Source organism: Trichomycterus rosablanca, chromosome 8 (assembly GCF_030014385.1).
Source record: "Trichomycterus rosablanca isolate fTriRos1 chromosome 8, fTriRos1.hap1, whole genome shotgun sequence".
Taxonomy (NCBI): domain Eukaryota; kingdom Metazoa; phylum Chordata; class Actinopteri; order Siluriformes; family Trichomycteridae; genus Trichomycterus; species Trichomycterus rosablanca.
Genome location: NC_085995.1, coordinates 37,752,239 through 37,768,691, shown reverse-complemented (window position 1 = coordinate 37,768,691; position 16,453 = coordinate 37,752,239). Strand labels below are relative to the sequence as shown.

The 16,453-nt window shown below is 41.6% G+C and overlaps 1 protein-coding gene across 1 annotated transcript; it reads left to right on the top strand.

Annotated features, from left to right (window-relative positions):
* Positions 1-7,553: 7,553 nt before the first annotated feature.
* Positions 7,554-11,297, top strand: dusp1 (dual specificity phosphatase 1). The gene is made up of 4 exons (XM_063000854.1): positions 7,554-8,084; positions 8,931-9,079; positions 9,167-9,386; positions 10,277-11,297. The coding sequence occupies exons 1-4, from the start codon at positions 7,679-7,681 to the stop codon at positions 10,636-10,638; spliced, it is 1,137 nt and encodes a 378-aa protein (XP_062856924.1). The 5' UTR covers positions 7,554-7,678; the 3' UTR covers positions 10,639-11,297.
* Positions 11,298-16,453: the final 5,156 nt, after the last annotated feature.

Sequence of the window (16,453 nt, the reverse complement as noted above, 5' to 3'; positions counted from 1 at the left end):
TTGTTGTATAATAAAGCGTTATGAAAGCTTAGGGTTAAACTGACGTCATGTACTGTTGTGCAATCTGTACTTTTAAACTCTCTCAGATTACAGAGACAGACAAAACCTCAAAGAAATCACTTACCAAAGCCAGTATATTCAATAATGGGGAAAAAGAGAGGATATACCATGTAGTTTCCCACTCGGTTACCCAGACTCAGTCTGTCAGTAAGTAATAGTGACGACAGGGGTTAACCCTGCTATGAGAGTGCAGTATATTTAGGAAAAGTCTTGCACATGCCACTCTTTCACTTCTCTTTCTAACTGAGAGCAGCAGAAAGGACATGTAAACAGAAAAACAATAGTGTTGCCCGATTTGATTATGGCAGTATAGATGAGTCATATGGGCACTTATGATTGGAAGTGAATCATATGTATTTACAGGTATCTCCCTTCTGTCTCAATGTACAGTTTTACCGTTTCCTTTTTCTTTTCTACCGTGTAAACAACTATTCACAAAGAAGCATTATGAAAGAAGTTATTTTACATCCACCGATCAGCCATGACATTAAAACCACGTCCTTGTTTCAACACTCACTGTCCATTTTATCAGCTCCACTTACCATATAGAAGCACTTTGTTTGTCTACATACCTTTTTAACCTGCTTTCACCCTGTTCTTCAATGGTCAGGACCCCCACAGGACCACCACAGAGCAGGTATTATTTAGGTGGTGGATCATTCTCAGCACTGCAGTGACATTGACATGGTGGTGGTGTGTTAGTGTGTGTTGTGCTGGTATGAGTGGATCAGACACAGCATCGCTGATGGAGTTTTTAAACACCGTGTCCACTCACTGTCCACTCTATTAGACACTCCTACCTAGTTGGTCCACCTTGTAGATGTAAAGTCAGAGACGATCGCTCATCTATTGCTGCTGTTTGAGTTGGTCATCTTCTAGCCCTTCATCAGTGGTCACAGGACGCTGCCCACGGGGCGCTGTTGGCTGGATATTTTTGGTCGGTGGACTATTCTTAGTCCAGCAGTGACAGTGAGGTGTTTAAAAACTCCAGCAGCACTGCTGTGTCTTATCCACTCATACCAGCACAACACACACTAACACACTACCACCATGTCAGTGTCACTGCAGTGCTGAGAATGATCCACCACCTAAATAATACCTGCTCTGTGGTGGTCCTGTGGGGGTCCTGACCATTGAAGAACAGCATGAAAGGGGGCTAACAAAGCATGCAGAGAAACAGATGGACTACAGTCAGTAATTGTAGAACTACAAAGTGCTTCTATATGGTAAGTGGGGCTGATAAAATGGACAGTGAGTGTAGAAACAAGGAGGTGGTTTTAATGTTATGGCTGATTGGTGTATATATATATTTATTAGGGCTGTCGAAGTTAACGCGATAATAACGCATTAACGCGATCTCAATTGAACGCGATTTTAAAAAATAGTGCCATAACGCAAATTCTATTTGGCCCTGCGAGTCATCCGTAGTTCATGTTGAGACTTGCCACCGTTTTTCATTTGCGGTTTGTTAACATAATGTAACCGAGCGTGTAGTGATGCACTCGCTTAATAAAGAAATAAATACACGCTATATTCACAAGTTGTCGGGAGCATTTAACACTTTTATTAGCTTCTTCTGTTACGGTACCGGACAGCTGGAGTCATCGCGTTAGCCAAGCATGCTAGTCCATGAACTATGGAAGCCCCAAAGGGTCAAAACACACTCAATTCGTGTAGAAACGTCCATCAATTGTCACGATACAACCACAGAAAAGTCTGTTACAATAACTACGCCTTATCCCACCTAAAGCACCGCTGATCTACAATGTTTGGAGAAATTCTAACCTACAATCTGACATATATACGAAGTCAAGGGTCTCTGCTGGATAGAATTACTGCCTAGTATGTGAGTGAATAAAACTCCCTTACAGTTTTCTCTTGTCCCAGCAGTTTTTAACATCAGTACATTTAACATAAAATGTGTTCACCATTTTAATTGTAACATTTCACTTAAAAATCCCTGTTTTCTTCTTTTTTTTTTAAATGCGATTAATCGCGATTAACTATATGAAATTCTGAGATTAATCGCGATTAAAAATTTTAATCGTTTGACAGCCCTAATATTTATATATACAGTATATGGAAGGAACATGACTGAATGATTGGAACACACACACTCCGTATGTCCAAAAGTATCTGAGCACTCAATATCCAATTATGCAGGATAAATAAATAAATAAATTAATTAATATGACTAGGGAACAATTGCTACAGAAACAGAAAACCACATATACAACGTACTAAACAGTGTACATTTTATGATGCGTACTCCCACACAGTGGAACTACCTTACAGTAAATCTGGGTACACTGTGTTTTCAGAACATCCTCATCCTCCCCAAACACACACACACACACACACACACACACACACAAACTACACAGATGAGTAATGCTCTCTTCCCGTGCCTTGCATTTCAGGCTTGACTCAGCGCTGAGGTATGGACAGTAAAATTCTGAGTTCTGGCCAGATGTGGCGTGTTAACGTTTTCCCCTGTTACTATTTTGTTTCTTTCTCTGTTATGAAGACTCGGAGAGGACAAACTTCCTGACTCAGGTGCCAGAAGAGGCGTGCTAACGTCAGCCACCGTACCGTGTGGTGTTCTACTTTCAGTTCAGCGTGCGCACTGAGGGTTTCAGAAGAGGAAATATGATAAACATTGTCAAACAGAGATCTGGTTAGAAGCAGGAAAAGGTCATGTACGCTTCATGTTTGTTTTATTCAAATGTCCCAGCATGAAAGCTCTCCTTTGAAAATACCATCCTATTTGGTCATGGGTTATTTAAAGGTGTAACTGAATGAAGGGGGCATTATTGAATTGTATCCAGACAACCAGACTGCATGGTTGATGGTGTAACCCAGGAGGTCAAATGAAAACCACATATTGCAACCTAACCACAGGCACGGTAACATGACAACTACCATAACAGATCTCACAACAAAAACAAAACCAGTCAGCATTGTATTTGGAAACACAACGTAACTTACACAACCTGACTGACGAGGTTTCACTACAGCTGGATGTTCAGTAATTCAGCCGAGGAAATTCTCTTGTTGGCATTTCGGATGTGTTTTGGCACACTTGGATACGCCTTAAGCAGCAGTTCTTAACCACAGCCTGTGGCCTGTGACACATGGAAGTTCACACTTCTCTAATTTGGGCCTGTAGTTCCAATACTTCTATGCATTATATCAGGATTATTAACCTGCACTGTTATACTAACTTCTATGCTTTAATATAGCTTTAATATTTCTGTATGTTTCTTGGCTAAGAAACTGATGTTTGGAGCCCCATTGCAACCTGGCTGAGAAAAGCAGACCACCGCTCTAAATGATTAAAATTATGACTCTCCTAAGTAATTAATTTGGCTATTTCAGTCACATTAATTTCTAACATATAAATAACACAAAATAACCAGTCATACCATCTCCAAAGGCAAACTGGTCACTTATTTATTTATTTTATTAGGATTTTTAATGTCATGTTTTACACACTTATACATTCATGATGGGACAGGTAGTTACTGGTTACACAAGATTCATCAGTTCAAGTTTAATATCAAACACAGTCATGGGCAATTTTGCATCTCCAATTGCAGGCAGCAGCACTCAAGCCTGAGATCAGTATGTGCAATGCAAAGCAACAGCTAGAGTGGTGTAAAGCATACCTGCACTGGACTCTTTAAAGGATAAAACACACTATACAGAGTGATGAACAACACCGCCAGTTTATACATTTAAGAGATGCCAATAGAATGCCAAACATGATGGGGTGAGACCCTGCACTGGCTTACGATTACATGCATTAGAATCGTTCTAAATTGTGGTAACAGTTTGGGGAATTACCATTATCAGAAATGTTTTCCAAAGTTTGAGTCCAAAATTCATCTACCCACACAAATGTGCACAGATGCCCTGTCAAAGAAATATGTAATTCAGTGCAGCTGAAGCCGCTGAGTGTTTTCAGCCGGTGGAAAGTTACCAGACCTTCAGTTTCTATACAGTGATTAACTTTTATGGTTGGCCGTTGCTCTCGCCACATTACACACTGCAAAGTCCTGTACAATAAAAACAAAGTATAAACTTTTATGAGCGCCGTGACAGGTATTCACTAACCTAATTACCTTGTTATTCCTCAAAATAAGGGGGAGGATCAGAATCCCAACCAACAATAACATCATGGAAAATTTGTAAAATTCCTCGACTGACAGAGCAAAGCAGTGTGCTCATATTAGTCCTCTTCTCTTTAATATAGTAAGAATTATTAAAACTAATTATTAATACAAAGAGAACAAAAAACATAAACGTTAATTACATTCTCTGATATATTTCAGTGGGATTTTTCCTATAGATATACACAATATGACCAAAGTATGTGGACACCGTGCTTATTATTAAGGTCATGAATGCCTTACCCATCACTGACAGTTTTCCTGGTGAGGGTCATGGTGGCAACAGGCTGCCCAGCCACAGACTCCAGTTCCACCTTGAGAATCCCCAGACGTTCTAAACTCGTGAGATTTAATCCATCCAGCGGGTTCTGGGTCTGCCCTGGGGTCTCCGTCATGAAGGCCGTGTCTGACCGGACAGACAGACAGACAGACAGACAGACAGACAGACAGACAGACAGACAGACAGACAGACAGACTACCCTATTGCCGAGGGAAATTAGTGGACAGTCTACGTTCCGAAGAAGCAGCGGTTCTACTCCGAGGCTCCCCAAGATTGTTGAACTCCTCATCCTGTCACAGAGAGTAAACAAACCCAACAACCCTGAGTAGGAGCCATATTTCTGGCGTTTGCACACATGACCTTACTTTTTTGTCATTACCCAAAGCTCATGATCAGAGGTGAGGACAGGGGACAGGGGAGCTTTGATTGGGGACTGAGCTCTGGCTTCACCACCACAGATGATTGATTTTGTGATCAGTCACTGATGCCGGTGAAAAGAGGGGCAGATATTGATCAGCTGATCACCACTTGCTGGTATGTTGGATTGGGTGAAATAAATTATAACAATCAATTATAACAATCAATTATATACATCCAATTTTGTGAAATCAATTTGGGAAAGCCCAAAAAGGCGTTCTCTAATTTCCTTTGGAAAATATCTACCTACCTACCTACCTATGAGCATAATACAGTACTGATGAATGGATGAATAAGTGGACGGATGAATGAATTAATAAATAATACAGTACTGATGAATGGATGAATTATTAAATTGATGAATTAATAAATAATAATATACTGATGAATAGATGAATGAATGAATGAATGAATGGTTATAATACAGTACTGATGAGTGGATAAGTGAATGAATGAATGAATGAATGAATGAATGAATAAGTATAATACAGTACTAATGAATGGATGAATGAATGAATGAATTAATAAGTATAATGCAGTACTGATGAATAGATAAATAAATGAATGAATGAGTATAATACAGTACTGATGAATGGATGAAGGAATAAATTGATGAATTAATACATTAGTATAATACAGTACTGATGAATGAATGAATGAATTAATTAATTAATGCACTACTGATGAATGGATGAAGGAATAAATTGATGAATTAATACATAAGTATAATGCAGTACTGATGAATAGATGAATAAATGAATGAGTATAATACAGTACTGATGAATGAATGAATTAATGAATGAATGCACTACTGATGAATGGATGAATAAGTGGACGGATGAATGAATGAGTATAATACAGTACTGATGAGTGGATGAATAAATGAATGAGTATAATACAGTACTGATGAATAGATGAATAAATGAATGAGTATAATACAGTACTGATGAATAGATGAATAAATGAATGAGTATAATACAGTACTGATGAATGAATGAATGAATGAATGAATGCACTACTGATGAATGGATGAATAAGTGGACGGATGAATGAATGAGTATAATACAGTACTGATGAGTGGATGGATGAATGGATAAATGAATTAATACATTAGTATAATACAGTACTGATGAATAGATGAATGAATGAATGCACTACTGATGAATGGATGAATAAGTGGACGGATGAATGAATGAGTATAATACAGTACTGATGAGTGGATGGATGAATGGATGAATGAATTAATACATTAGTATAATACAGTACTGATGAATAGATGAATGAATGAATGAATGCACTACTGATGAATGGATGAATAAGTGGACGGATGAATGAATGATTATAATACAGTACTGATGAGTGGATGGATGAATGGATGAATGAATTAATACATTAGTATAATACAGTACTGATGAATAGATGAATGAATGAATGAATGAATGCACTACTGATGAATGGATGAATAAGTGAACGGATGAATGAATGAGTATAATACAGTACTGATGAGTGGATGGATGAATGGATGAATGAATTAATACATTAGTATAATACAGTACTGATGAATAGATGAATGAATGAATGAATGCACTACTGATGAATGGATGAATAAGTGGACGGATGAATGAATGAGTATAATACAGTACTGATGAGTGGATGGATGAATGGATGAATGAATTAATACATTAGTATAATACAGTACTGATGAATAGATGAATGAATGAATGAATGCACTACTGATGAATGGATGAATAAGTGGACGGATGAATGAATGATTATAATACAGTACTGATGAGTGGATGGATGAATGGATGAATGAATTAATACATTAGTATAATACAGTACTGATGAATAGATGAATGAATGAATGAATGCACTACTGATGAATGGATGAATAAGTGAACGGATGAATGAATGAGTATAATACAGTACTGATGAGTGGATGGATGAATGGATGAATGAATTAATACATTAGTATAATACAGTACTGATGAATAGATGAATGAATGAATGAATGAATGCACTACTGATGAATGGATGAATAAGTGGACGGATGAATGAATGAGTATAATACAGTACTGATGAGTGGATGGATGATTTAATACATTAGTATAATACAGTACTGATGAATAGATGAATGAATGAATGAATGCACTACTGACGAATGGATGAATAAGTGGACGGATGAATGAATGCACTACTGATGGATGAATAGATGAATGAATGAATGCACTACTGATGAATGAATGAATGAATGAATGAATGAATGCACTACTGATGAATGAATGAATGCACTACTGATGAATGGATGAATAAGTGGACGGATGAATGAATGAGTATAATACAGTACTGATGAGTGGATGTATGATTTAATACATTAGTATAATACAGTACTGATGAATAGATGAATGAATGAATGAATGCACTACTGATGGATGAATAGATGAATGAATGAATGCACTACTGATGGATGAATAGATGAATGAATGAATGCTGTACTTTAATAAACTGTAATGCCTCTCATTTGGGGTTGGCTGTTTATGACAGTCGTGGTGGGCGGGGCGACTGACGTCTTTGCACCGCATAAAAGAGTCTCTTTCGGCGCTCGAGCTCAGAAAGAACAACGGACGCGTAACGTCAGAGAATTAACGGACTCGTTTCATCTCGCGGATCTTTAATACCGAACGCTTTTGCCGCCGGGAATCGGTTTAGTGAACAGAACTACTTCTGTGTGTGGATTTATTTTCGCTTTATGTATTTAGAGCTTCCCGTGCGCCGCTCTACTATGGTCGTTATGGAGGTTCCGAACATCGAGTGTGTTGCCCTCCGGGCGCTGCTGGACCGAACCGAGTCCGGCTGTCTGGTGCTGGACTGCCGCTCGTTTTTCTCCTTCAGTTCGTCTCACATCTCCGGTTCTTCTAACGTGCGCTTCAGTGCCATAGTGCGCCGCCGCGCTCGGGGAGGACTCGGGCTGGAGCACATTGTTCCCAACGAGGAGACGCGGAACCGGCTGGTGTCGGGGAAGTACCGGACCGTGGTGCTGCTGGATGACCGAAGTTCAGACCTCTGCCAGGTTAAAAAAGACGCGACACTGATGCTGGCTGTGACCGCGCTCAGTCGGAACAACCCATCCGGAGTCAGCGTGTGTTTCCTCAAAGGTACGCTAACCGAGGGCGCCCAGCCCAGGCTTATCCACACCATCTCTGTAATAATACACAGGGCTGGGAGTCGATTCCTAGTTGATTCGTATGTTCCTACTTTGATACACATCAGGTCTGGGAGTCGATTCCTAGTTGACTCGCATGTTCCTACTCTGATACTCAGCAGGTCTGAGAGTCGACTCTTCGATTCCAGACATTAAATGTCGCGATATATTGAAGTTGTTGTGTACTTTAAGGTATCGCTTGACAGTTCCTTTTAGAAACTATGTGTAGCGTTGTGTATGTTTTTGTTATTGATTATATGTTGACAACTGAGCACGCTAAATGATGTGAGTCAATTGTCAGCGGAATCGGTTCCAAGGCTTTGCTGTTGACTCCCCACGCTATATGTATATGTAAATGTAAATTGAAGTAATTAAGGAATACCTAATTTTGACCTTACTTAGTCATATCTTTAGGATAGACTCTAAACTCTATATTTTAATAATATATGTGTGTATTAAAGCTTAATTTTGTTTGAATTTTACTTTCCCTCTCATTAACTTCACTAAAACCTATATATAGGGACCCACTAAAATTGTTGGAGATTTGTTCATTAAAGTTGAAGATGTATTGCTTGTATAAAAGTCTGTGTGTGTATATTTTGTGATGGTGCTGTTGCTAGGTTCCTGTGTAAACCGTGTGGTTATTTGTGGTTCACTGTCCTTGTATGGCAGCTAACCATGAACTCAATGTTTACTTCAGCTGTTGCCCCCTCGACACTTGTGCCAATGGTTACTGTTCACACTTACGAATGAGGCGTAGTATTCACACCACCACCTTCGTTTTGTCTCACTTTCTCAGGTGGATTCGACACCTTTTCATCCGAGTTCCCCGAAATGTGTACGAAAGCCGAGCCTCCGCAAGGACTGAGTCTGCCCCTGAGTGCAAACTGCCCCCCTGACAGTGCTGGATCAGGCTACAACAGCTGCAATACCCCTCTGTACGATCAGGTGAGGCTTCGATTTCATCCCGCGTGAGCTCATCTCATTTTATCCGTGTTTGTGTTCACGCGGCTAAATATATTCTTTCTGTTTTAGGGTGGCCCGGTGGAAATCCTTCCGTTTTTATACCTCGGCAGTGCTTATCATGCGTCCCGGAAGGACATGCTGGACATGTTGGGCATCACGGCTCTGATAAACGTTTCCGCCAACTGTCCGAACCATTTTGAGGACCATTACCAGTACAAAAGCATTCCAGTCGAGGACAACCACAAGGCCGATATCAGCTCGTGGTTCAACGAGGCTATCGAATTTATCGGTGAGAATTTCCCCTCATCCATTATTTATTTGTCTCAACACAGGAGCAGATGTTGGTAGAGTCGGGGTTTGGCAGGCAAACAGCCCTCCCCCGTTCCCAATTCAACTTTTTTTAAAAGTTCCCTCCGAATCGACCAGCTGGACAGGCCGAGCTTGACGGCGACCACAATAGGCTACACCATCGCCGCGGGTCTCTTTTAAAGCTGATCCCTCTTTTCACGAAGAGCAGCGGGCCGCGACCTGATCGCTTTTCAGGGGGGGGTGCAGGCGGTTCCTTTGGCGAGCCCGGCGGCCTTTGTTCCGGCCAGACAAAAGCATGTTTTTCTGACGCCGCGCTCGCCTTCCTCCCTAAATCAATGCTCTCGGTGGGGGTGCTTTGTATATTCAGACCAGTCGCTGGGGGAGTGTTCGCCCCTCACCCACCCTGGCTCTCATTAGACTTCTTCCCGTTTCCCTAATAAGACGGCCCCCTCTGTTCGGATGTGATTTGCAATTGAAATTGATGGGAGGCAGCTGAGACCAGGAAGAGACGTACTGGGTAGTTTTCGGTCAGGGTGTTTATACGTTTACTTTTGCTCCTTCAAACCTCTTTTTTTTTTAGGTCAGTTTGGTCAATAAGTGCATTTCTGACCCAGTACTGCTACTGATTAGATCAAATGATGTACAGTAAAATAATGTTCTTATATGAATATCACATTACAGCCCTTCTCTTTGAGGATGGGTGGATGTGTGTTGAGTTTAATAAAAGAGAAATAAAAGCCTTTAATGTAGTGCAGCACAGTAAATAATATGAATCCAATCATTTCCTATTACTATGAAAATATGATATTATTTATGATTCTAGTTTTTGTTATTATCTGAATGTAAACCGAGTCTTTGTCGTCTTTACAGATTCGGTGAGGAACAAAGGCGGCCGTGTTTTCGTCCACTGCCAGGCGGGCATCTCTCGTTCGGCCACCATCTGCCTGGCCTACCTGATGCGCACCAACCGCGTCAAGCTGGCCGAGGCCTTCGAGTTCGTCAAGCAGCGCCGCAGCATCATCTCGCCCAACTTCAGCTTCATGGGTCAGCTGCTGCAGTTCGAGTCGCAGGTGCTCGCCTCTTCCACGTGCTCGTCCGAGGCGGCGAGTCCGGTCCTGGGCAAGAGCGGCACCGTCTTCAACTTCCCGGTGTCCATTCCCGTCCGCGCCACCGCCAGCCCTCTGTCGTTCCTGTCGCATCACAGTCCCATCACGCCCTCGCCTACGTGCTGACGGAAAACGAGGTCTTATACTTACATGCGTGGACTGTTAAGATTTCAATCTGTTTTACACAGCAGTGTTTGGATCAGGAGTAGCTTGCTGGTCCATTTTTACTCCTCCAGACCTGAAACATTTCCCTTGACTGAACCGAAGGGGTCGAGCATCCGTTACAGTCGTGTGATGTTTGTGTTGCCTGAACGAGGCTCCTCTCCGTCTGTCTCTGTGTTTCTCGACTCCGTATCCGTTAAGTGTTAGATGTCTCTCAGGAAGTGCTATGTTTGTGTTCACACTTTGTTGTTTGTCATCAAGTTCCTAGACTTGAAGGTGCTAATCTGATCGAATGCCTCCCCTCTTGACTTTCCTTTCTTGAACAAGGAATGTATTGATCATCTCCGGCTTTGCCTTAAGACAATGAAAGCTGAGCGCACGGCTCGTTCCGGCCCCTGTGCCTTTCAGAACTTCATTCAACCTACCAGCTTTGTTTCTTTGTAGACAAACACGAAATACCTCACGTGTATGACGATGCCCTGCTGAGCCGCACCATAGTGGGCGTGACTCTCGGGCGGCTGTTTTTATTTATTTATTAAATTAATATATTTCTATGGTATATTTTTTACACTTGTGGTGTTTTGACACTCATGAATAAACCGTTTTGTTACACTTCTAAATAACTTGTGTGCCTCAGTACTTATTTATACACTAATCAGCCATAACATTCAAACCACCTCCTTGTCCATTTTATCAGCTCCACTTACCATATAGAAGCACTTTGTAGTTCTACAACTACTGACTGTAGGCCAACTGTTTCTCTACATACCTTTTTAGCCTGCTTTCGCCTGTTCTTCAATGGTCAGGACCCCCACAGAGCAGGTATTATTTAGGTGGTGGATCATTCTCAGCACTGCAGTGACACTGACTGAGTGGATCAGACACAGCAGCGCTGCTGGAGTGTTTAAATACCGTGTCCACTCACTGTCCACTCTATTAGACACGCCTACCGAGTCGGAGACGATCGCTCATCTATTGCTGCTGTTTGAGTCGGTCATCTTCTAGACCTTCATTTACATTTACAGCATTTAGCGGACGCTTTTATCCAAAGCGACTTACACAGTGAGCGGAACACGATGAGCAATTGAGGGTTAAGGGCCTTGCTCAGGGACCCAACAGTGGCAACTTGATGGTGGCAGGGCTTGAACCGGCCAACCTTCTGCTTACTAGTCCAGTACCTTAACCACTGAGCTATCACTGGCCATCAGTGGCTACAGGACGCTGCCCACGGGGCGCTGTTGGCTGGATGTTTTTGGTTGGTGGACTATTCTCAGTCCAGCAGGGACAGTGAGGTGTTTAAAAACTACAGCAGCGCTGCTGTGTTCTGATCCACTCATACCAGCACAACACACATTAACACACCACCACCATGTCAGTGTCACTGCAGTGCTGAGAATGATCCACCACCTAAATAATACCTGCTCTGTGGGGGTCCTGTGGGGGTCCTGACCATTGAAGAACAGCATGAAAGGGGGGTAACAAAGCATGCAGAGAAACAGATGGACTACAGTCAGTAATTGTAGAGCTACGAAGTGCTTCTATATGGTAAGTGGAGCTGATAAAATGGACAGTGAGTGTAGAAACGAGGTGGTTTTAATGTTATGGCTGATCGGTGTATAACATGACTCTTGGACACCATGTATGAATGAACCCACCTCAGCTGAAGCTAACCGACAGTTTATTATTAGTAGTTACATATAAAACTTCAGTAAAGCTGTACAGAAAAAGCAGTGGTTAATGTACTGGACTAGTAACCAAGAGGTCACTGGTTTAAGCTCCACTACATTTACATTTACAGCATTTAGCAGACGCTTTTATCCAAAGCGACTTACACAGTGAGCGGAACACAATGAGTAATTGAGGGTTAAGGGCCTTGCTCAGGGACCCAACAGTGGCAACTTGGTGGTAGCGGGGCTTGAACCGGCAACCTTCTGTTTACTAGTCCAGTACCTTAACCACTGAGCTATCACTGGCCCCCAAACACTACTATTAAGACTCTTAACCTTCAACTGATTTTGCAATTGCCTAACTGGGGTTCAAATCTCAGTGGTGCTATTGGCAGGTCTGGTGCCAACACATACAGTATTGTCTAGCCTAGACATTGGGAGGTGCACTTGTCAGTGCGCTCTCAGTGCTGGTCTCATGCCTGGATAGAAATACATCGATCAGGCATAACATTATGACCACCTTCCTAATATTGTGTTTGTCCCCCTGACAGCCCTGCAACTGTGCTGCACTGTGTATTCTGACACCTTTCTATCAGAACCAGCATTAACTTCTTCAGCAATTTGAGCTACAGTAGCTCGTCTGTTAGGTCGGACCACACGGGCCAGCCTTCGCTCCCCACGAGCATCAATGAGCCTTGGCCGCCCATGACCCTGTCGCCGGTTTACCACTGTTCCTTCCTTGGACCACTTTTGATAGATACTGACCACTGCAGACCGGGAACACCCCACAAGAGCTGCAGTTTTGGAGATGCTCTGACCCAGTCGTCTAGCCATCACAATTTGGCCCTCGTCAAACTCGCTCAGATCCTCACGCTCGCCCATTTTTCCTGCTTTTAACATCAACTTTGAGGATAAAATGTTCACCTGCTGCCTAATACATCCCCCCCACTAACAGGTGCCGTGATGAAGAGATAATCAGTGTTATTTACTTCACCTGTCAGTGGTCATAATGTTATGCCTTGTCTGTGTAAGAAGGGCTGTGTTAGGAAGGGCATCCGGCAGCAGACCAGAATGATCATTAGCGCCCCTAAAAACAGGAGCAGCCAAAAGAGAGAAAAATCCATTAATATGATTAGTACAAACAATTAAAGATATAAGAAAATTCCTTCCTACCCACCTTAACATGCAGCATTTATTCAAAAGGTTTATTAATTTACATTTATAGCATTTGGCAGATGCTTTTATCCAAATCAACTTACAATTGACTGAATATAACACAAGCAATCAAGGGTTGAGGCCTTGCTCAGGCTCAACAGCAGCAACCTGGCTGTGGTAAGGCCTGAACCACCAACTTTTTGATCAGTAATCCAGTACCTCAACAACTGAGCCAACAATTTAACTTTAATAAGTATGGGATTAACACATTACCTCCTACAAGTGGTTCTTACATTACCCTGCTTTAGATATCTGGGTGAGAGGGCCTGTGCTGTATCAGGTGTCAAAGTCCAAGCACTGACGTAGGATCAGCTTTCATGTGTCGTCACGTCGAGATCAGTAGAGCAGTCTGACACACTCCAGAACTCAACACTGATTACAATGAAGTTCCATTACGAAATCAAATTGATGTTTTATTGTAATAAAATAACTATAGTAAAATAATGCTGTTTGATACACATTAGCTACGAATGCATAAAAGTAGTCTTTAAAAGTTTATTAGAGGCTCAGTAAAATGTATCCTAGAATTAATGACATGTATGAACAAATTCTATTTAACCATTAATAATGATCTATATAGAAATATACACCGACAGGTGAAGTAAATAACACAGATTATCTCTTCATCACTGCACCTGTTAGTGGGGGGGGATATATTAGGCAGCAGGTGAACATTTTATCCTCAAAGTTGATGTTAGAAGCAGGAAAAATGGGCGAGCGTGAGGATCTGAGCGAGTTTGACGAGGGCCAAATTGTGACGGCTAGACGACTGGGTCAGAGCATCTCCAAAACTGCAGCTCTTGTGGGGTGTTCCCGGTCTGCAGTGGTCAGTATCTATCAAAAGTGGTCCAAGGAAGGAACACTGGTAAACCGGCAACAGGGTCATGGGCGGCCAAGGCTCACTGATGCACGTGGGGAGCGAAGGCTGGCCTGTGTGGTCCGATCCAACAAACGAGCTACTGTAGCTCAAACTGCTGAAGAAGTTAATGCTGGTTCTGATAGAGAGGTGTCAGAATATACAGAGCATCACAGTTTGTTGTGTATGGGGCTGCATAGCCACAGACCAGTCAGGGTGCCCATGCTGACCCCAATTGAACATCTGTGGGATGTGCTGGACAAACAAATCCGATCCATGGAGTATCCACCTTGCAACTTACAGAAGTTAAAGGATCTGCAGCTGACATCTTGGTGCCAGATACCACAGCACACCTTCAGGGGTCTAGTGGAGTCCATGTCTCGACGGGTCAGGGCTGTTTTGCCATCAGAAGGGGGACCAACACAATATTAGGAAGGTGGTTATAATGTTTCGCCTGATCGGTGTACATTTTACTGTCAATTTAGAAACCAAGTGTCTATCTGCCGACCCAGAATTACCTGCCGGCTTATATGCTAAGAATCTAAGTACCAGAGTCCATATTTACATTACAACACAGCAACATGAGTCCCGATGAGCTGGATTTAATCTCTGTCTCCAATTACTCAGGGCTCCTCTTACCTCCCAAATATAAGTCACCTTTATTTTTATAGCACATTTAAAAGACAACGTGTGTCAACCAAAGTGCTGTACATTAAAATCAGTTATAAATACCACTCAACTATGCAACATTTAACAAATAATTAACATACATACAAAACAACATACATACGCACCAACATATAAACATGTAAATCAAATAAAACCACAAATGGACTCAAATGCCAAAAAAACAAACAAATTACTAACTATTTAACTTAAATGCATCTATTGTGTGGGACTCCTAAGGTGGACTCGCTACTCTAAATTGCTCATAGGTGTAAGAAATTAATACAGAAATTGATTGTACTTGTAAATATAAAGTAAAAATATAAATCTAATCATAAATATCATAAAATCTAGCATATTTTTATGGCTAAGTAAGGAATAAATAACAACAACTGTCCAATTTCTACAATCCAAATCAGAAAAAAGATGGACAATATGGATAATGGCAGTACATGGAGAATTCTGAAACAACATGCGACAATGACGACCTCGTACTGTCGTGCTCTAAGAAGAATGGGACAAAATAACACCTAAAACACTTCATCACTTGGTATCCTTGGTGCAAAAACGTCTTTTACGTGTTGTGAGAATGAATGGCAACATTAGAAAGTGGTAAACGCTTTACCTGCCATGTGATAGGCTGGTGACCTGTCCAAGGTGTTTCCTACCTGTTGCCTAGTGAATCTGACCCACCTTGACCCTAAATAGGATAAAGCGGTGGTAAAACAATGAACTAATAAATGCTACTGTCCCAACTTTTTTTAACATGTGTTGCAGGCTAAAATGCAGGAATTGACGTTTATTAACAAATGGGGCAGCACGGTGGCCCGGTGGGTAGCACTGTCATCTTACAGCAAGAAGGTCCTTGGTTCGATCCCCAGGTGGGGCAGTCCGGGTCCTTTCGGTGTGGAGTTTGCATGTTCTCCTTATGTCTGTGTGGGTTTCCTCCGGGAGCTCCGGTTTCCTCCCACAGTACAAAGAAGATGAAGTGACTTGGAGATACAAAATTGTCCATGACTGTGTTTGACATTAAACTTGAACCTTGAATCTTGTGTAATGAGTAACTACCGTTTCTGTCATGAATGTTACCAAAGTGTAAAACATGACGTTAAAATCCTAATAAATAAATTAATAAATATTAACAAATGAAATAAAATTTAACAGACAAAACATGAAATATCTGGAGTTCATACCATCAGCCAATGAAATAATCGTCAAAGTAAATGTAAGAAACACTGTGTTTTATACTGTCCCATGTTTTCTGATTTGGGATTAGTAAATAAGCAAATCAGAAGCTCAGACTTAAAGCTGCAGTCAGTGTGTGAGAAAATAATCCAAGCCATTCAAATTCAAACTGACTGAGCCATATGTATCA

Bases quoted from the DNA above. Each gene is read 5' to 3' on its own strand.
- dusp1 (XM_063000854.1), top strand. From the start codon at position 7,679: ATGTATTTAGAGCTTCCCGTGCGCCGCTCTACTATGGTCGTTATGGAG. The intron at 8,085-8,930 runs GTACGCTAACCG...TCACTTTCTCAG, and splicing joins CAGCGTGTGTTTCCTCAAAG to GTGGATTCGACACCTTTTCA. The intron at 9,080-9,166 runs GTGAGGCTTCGA...TTTCTGTTTTAG, and splicing joins ATACCCCTCTGTACGATCAG to GGTGGCCCGGTGGAAATCCT.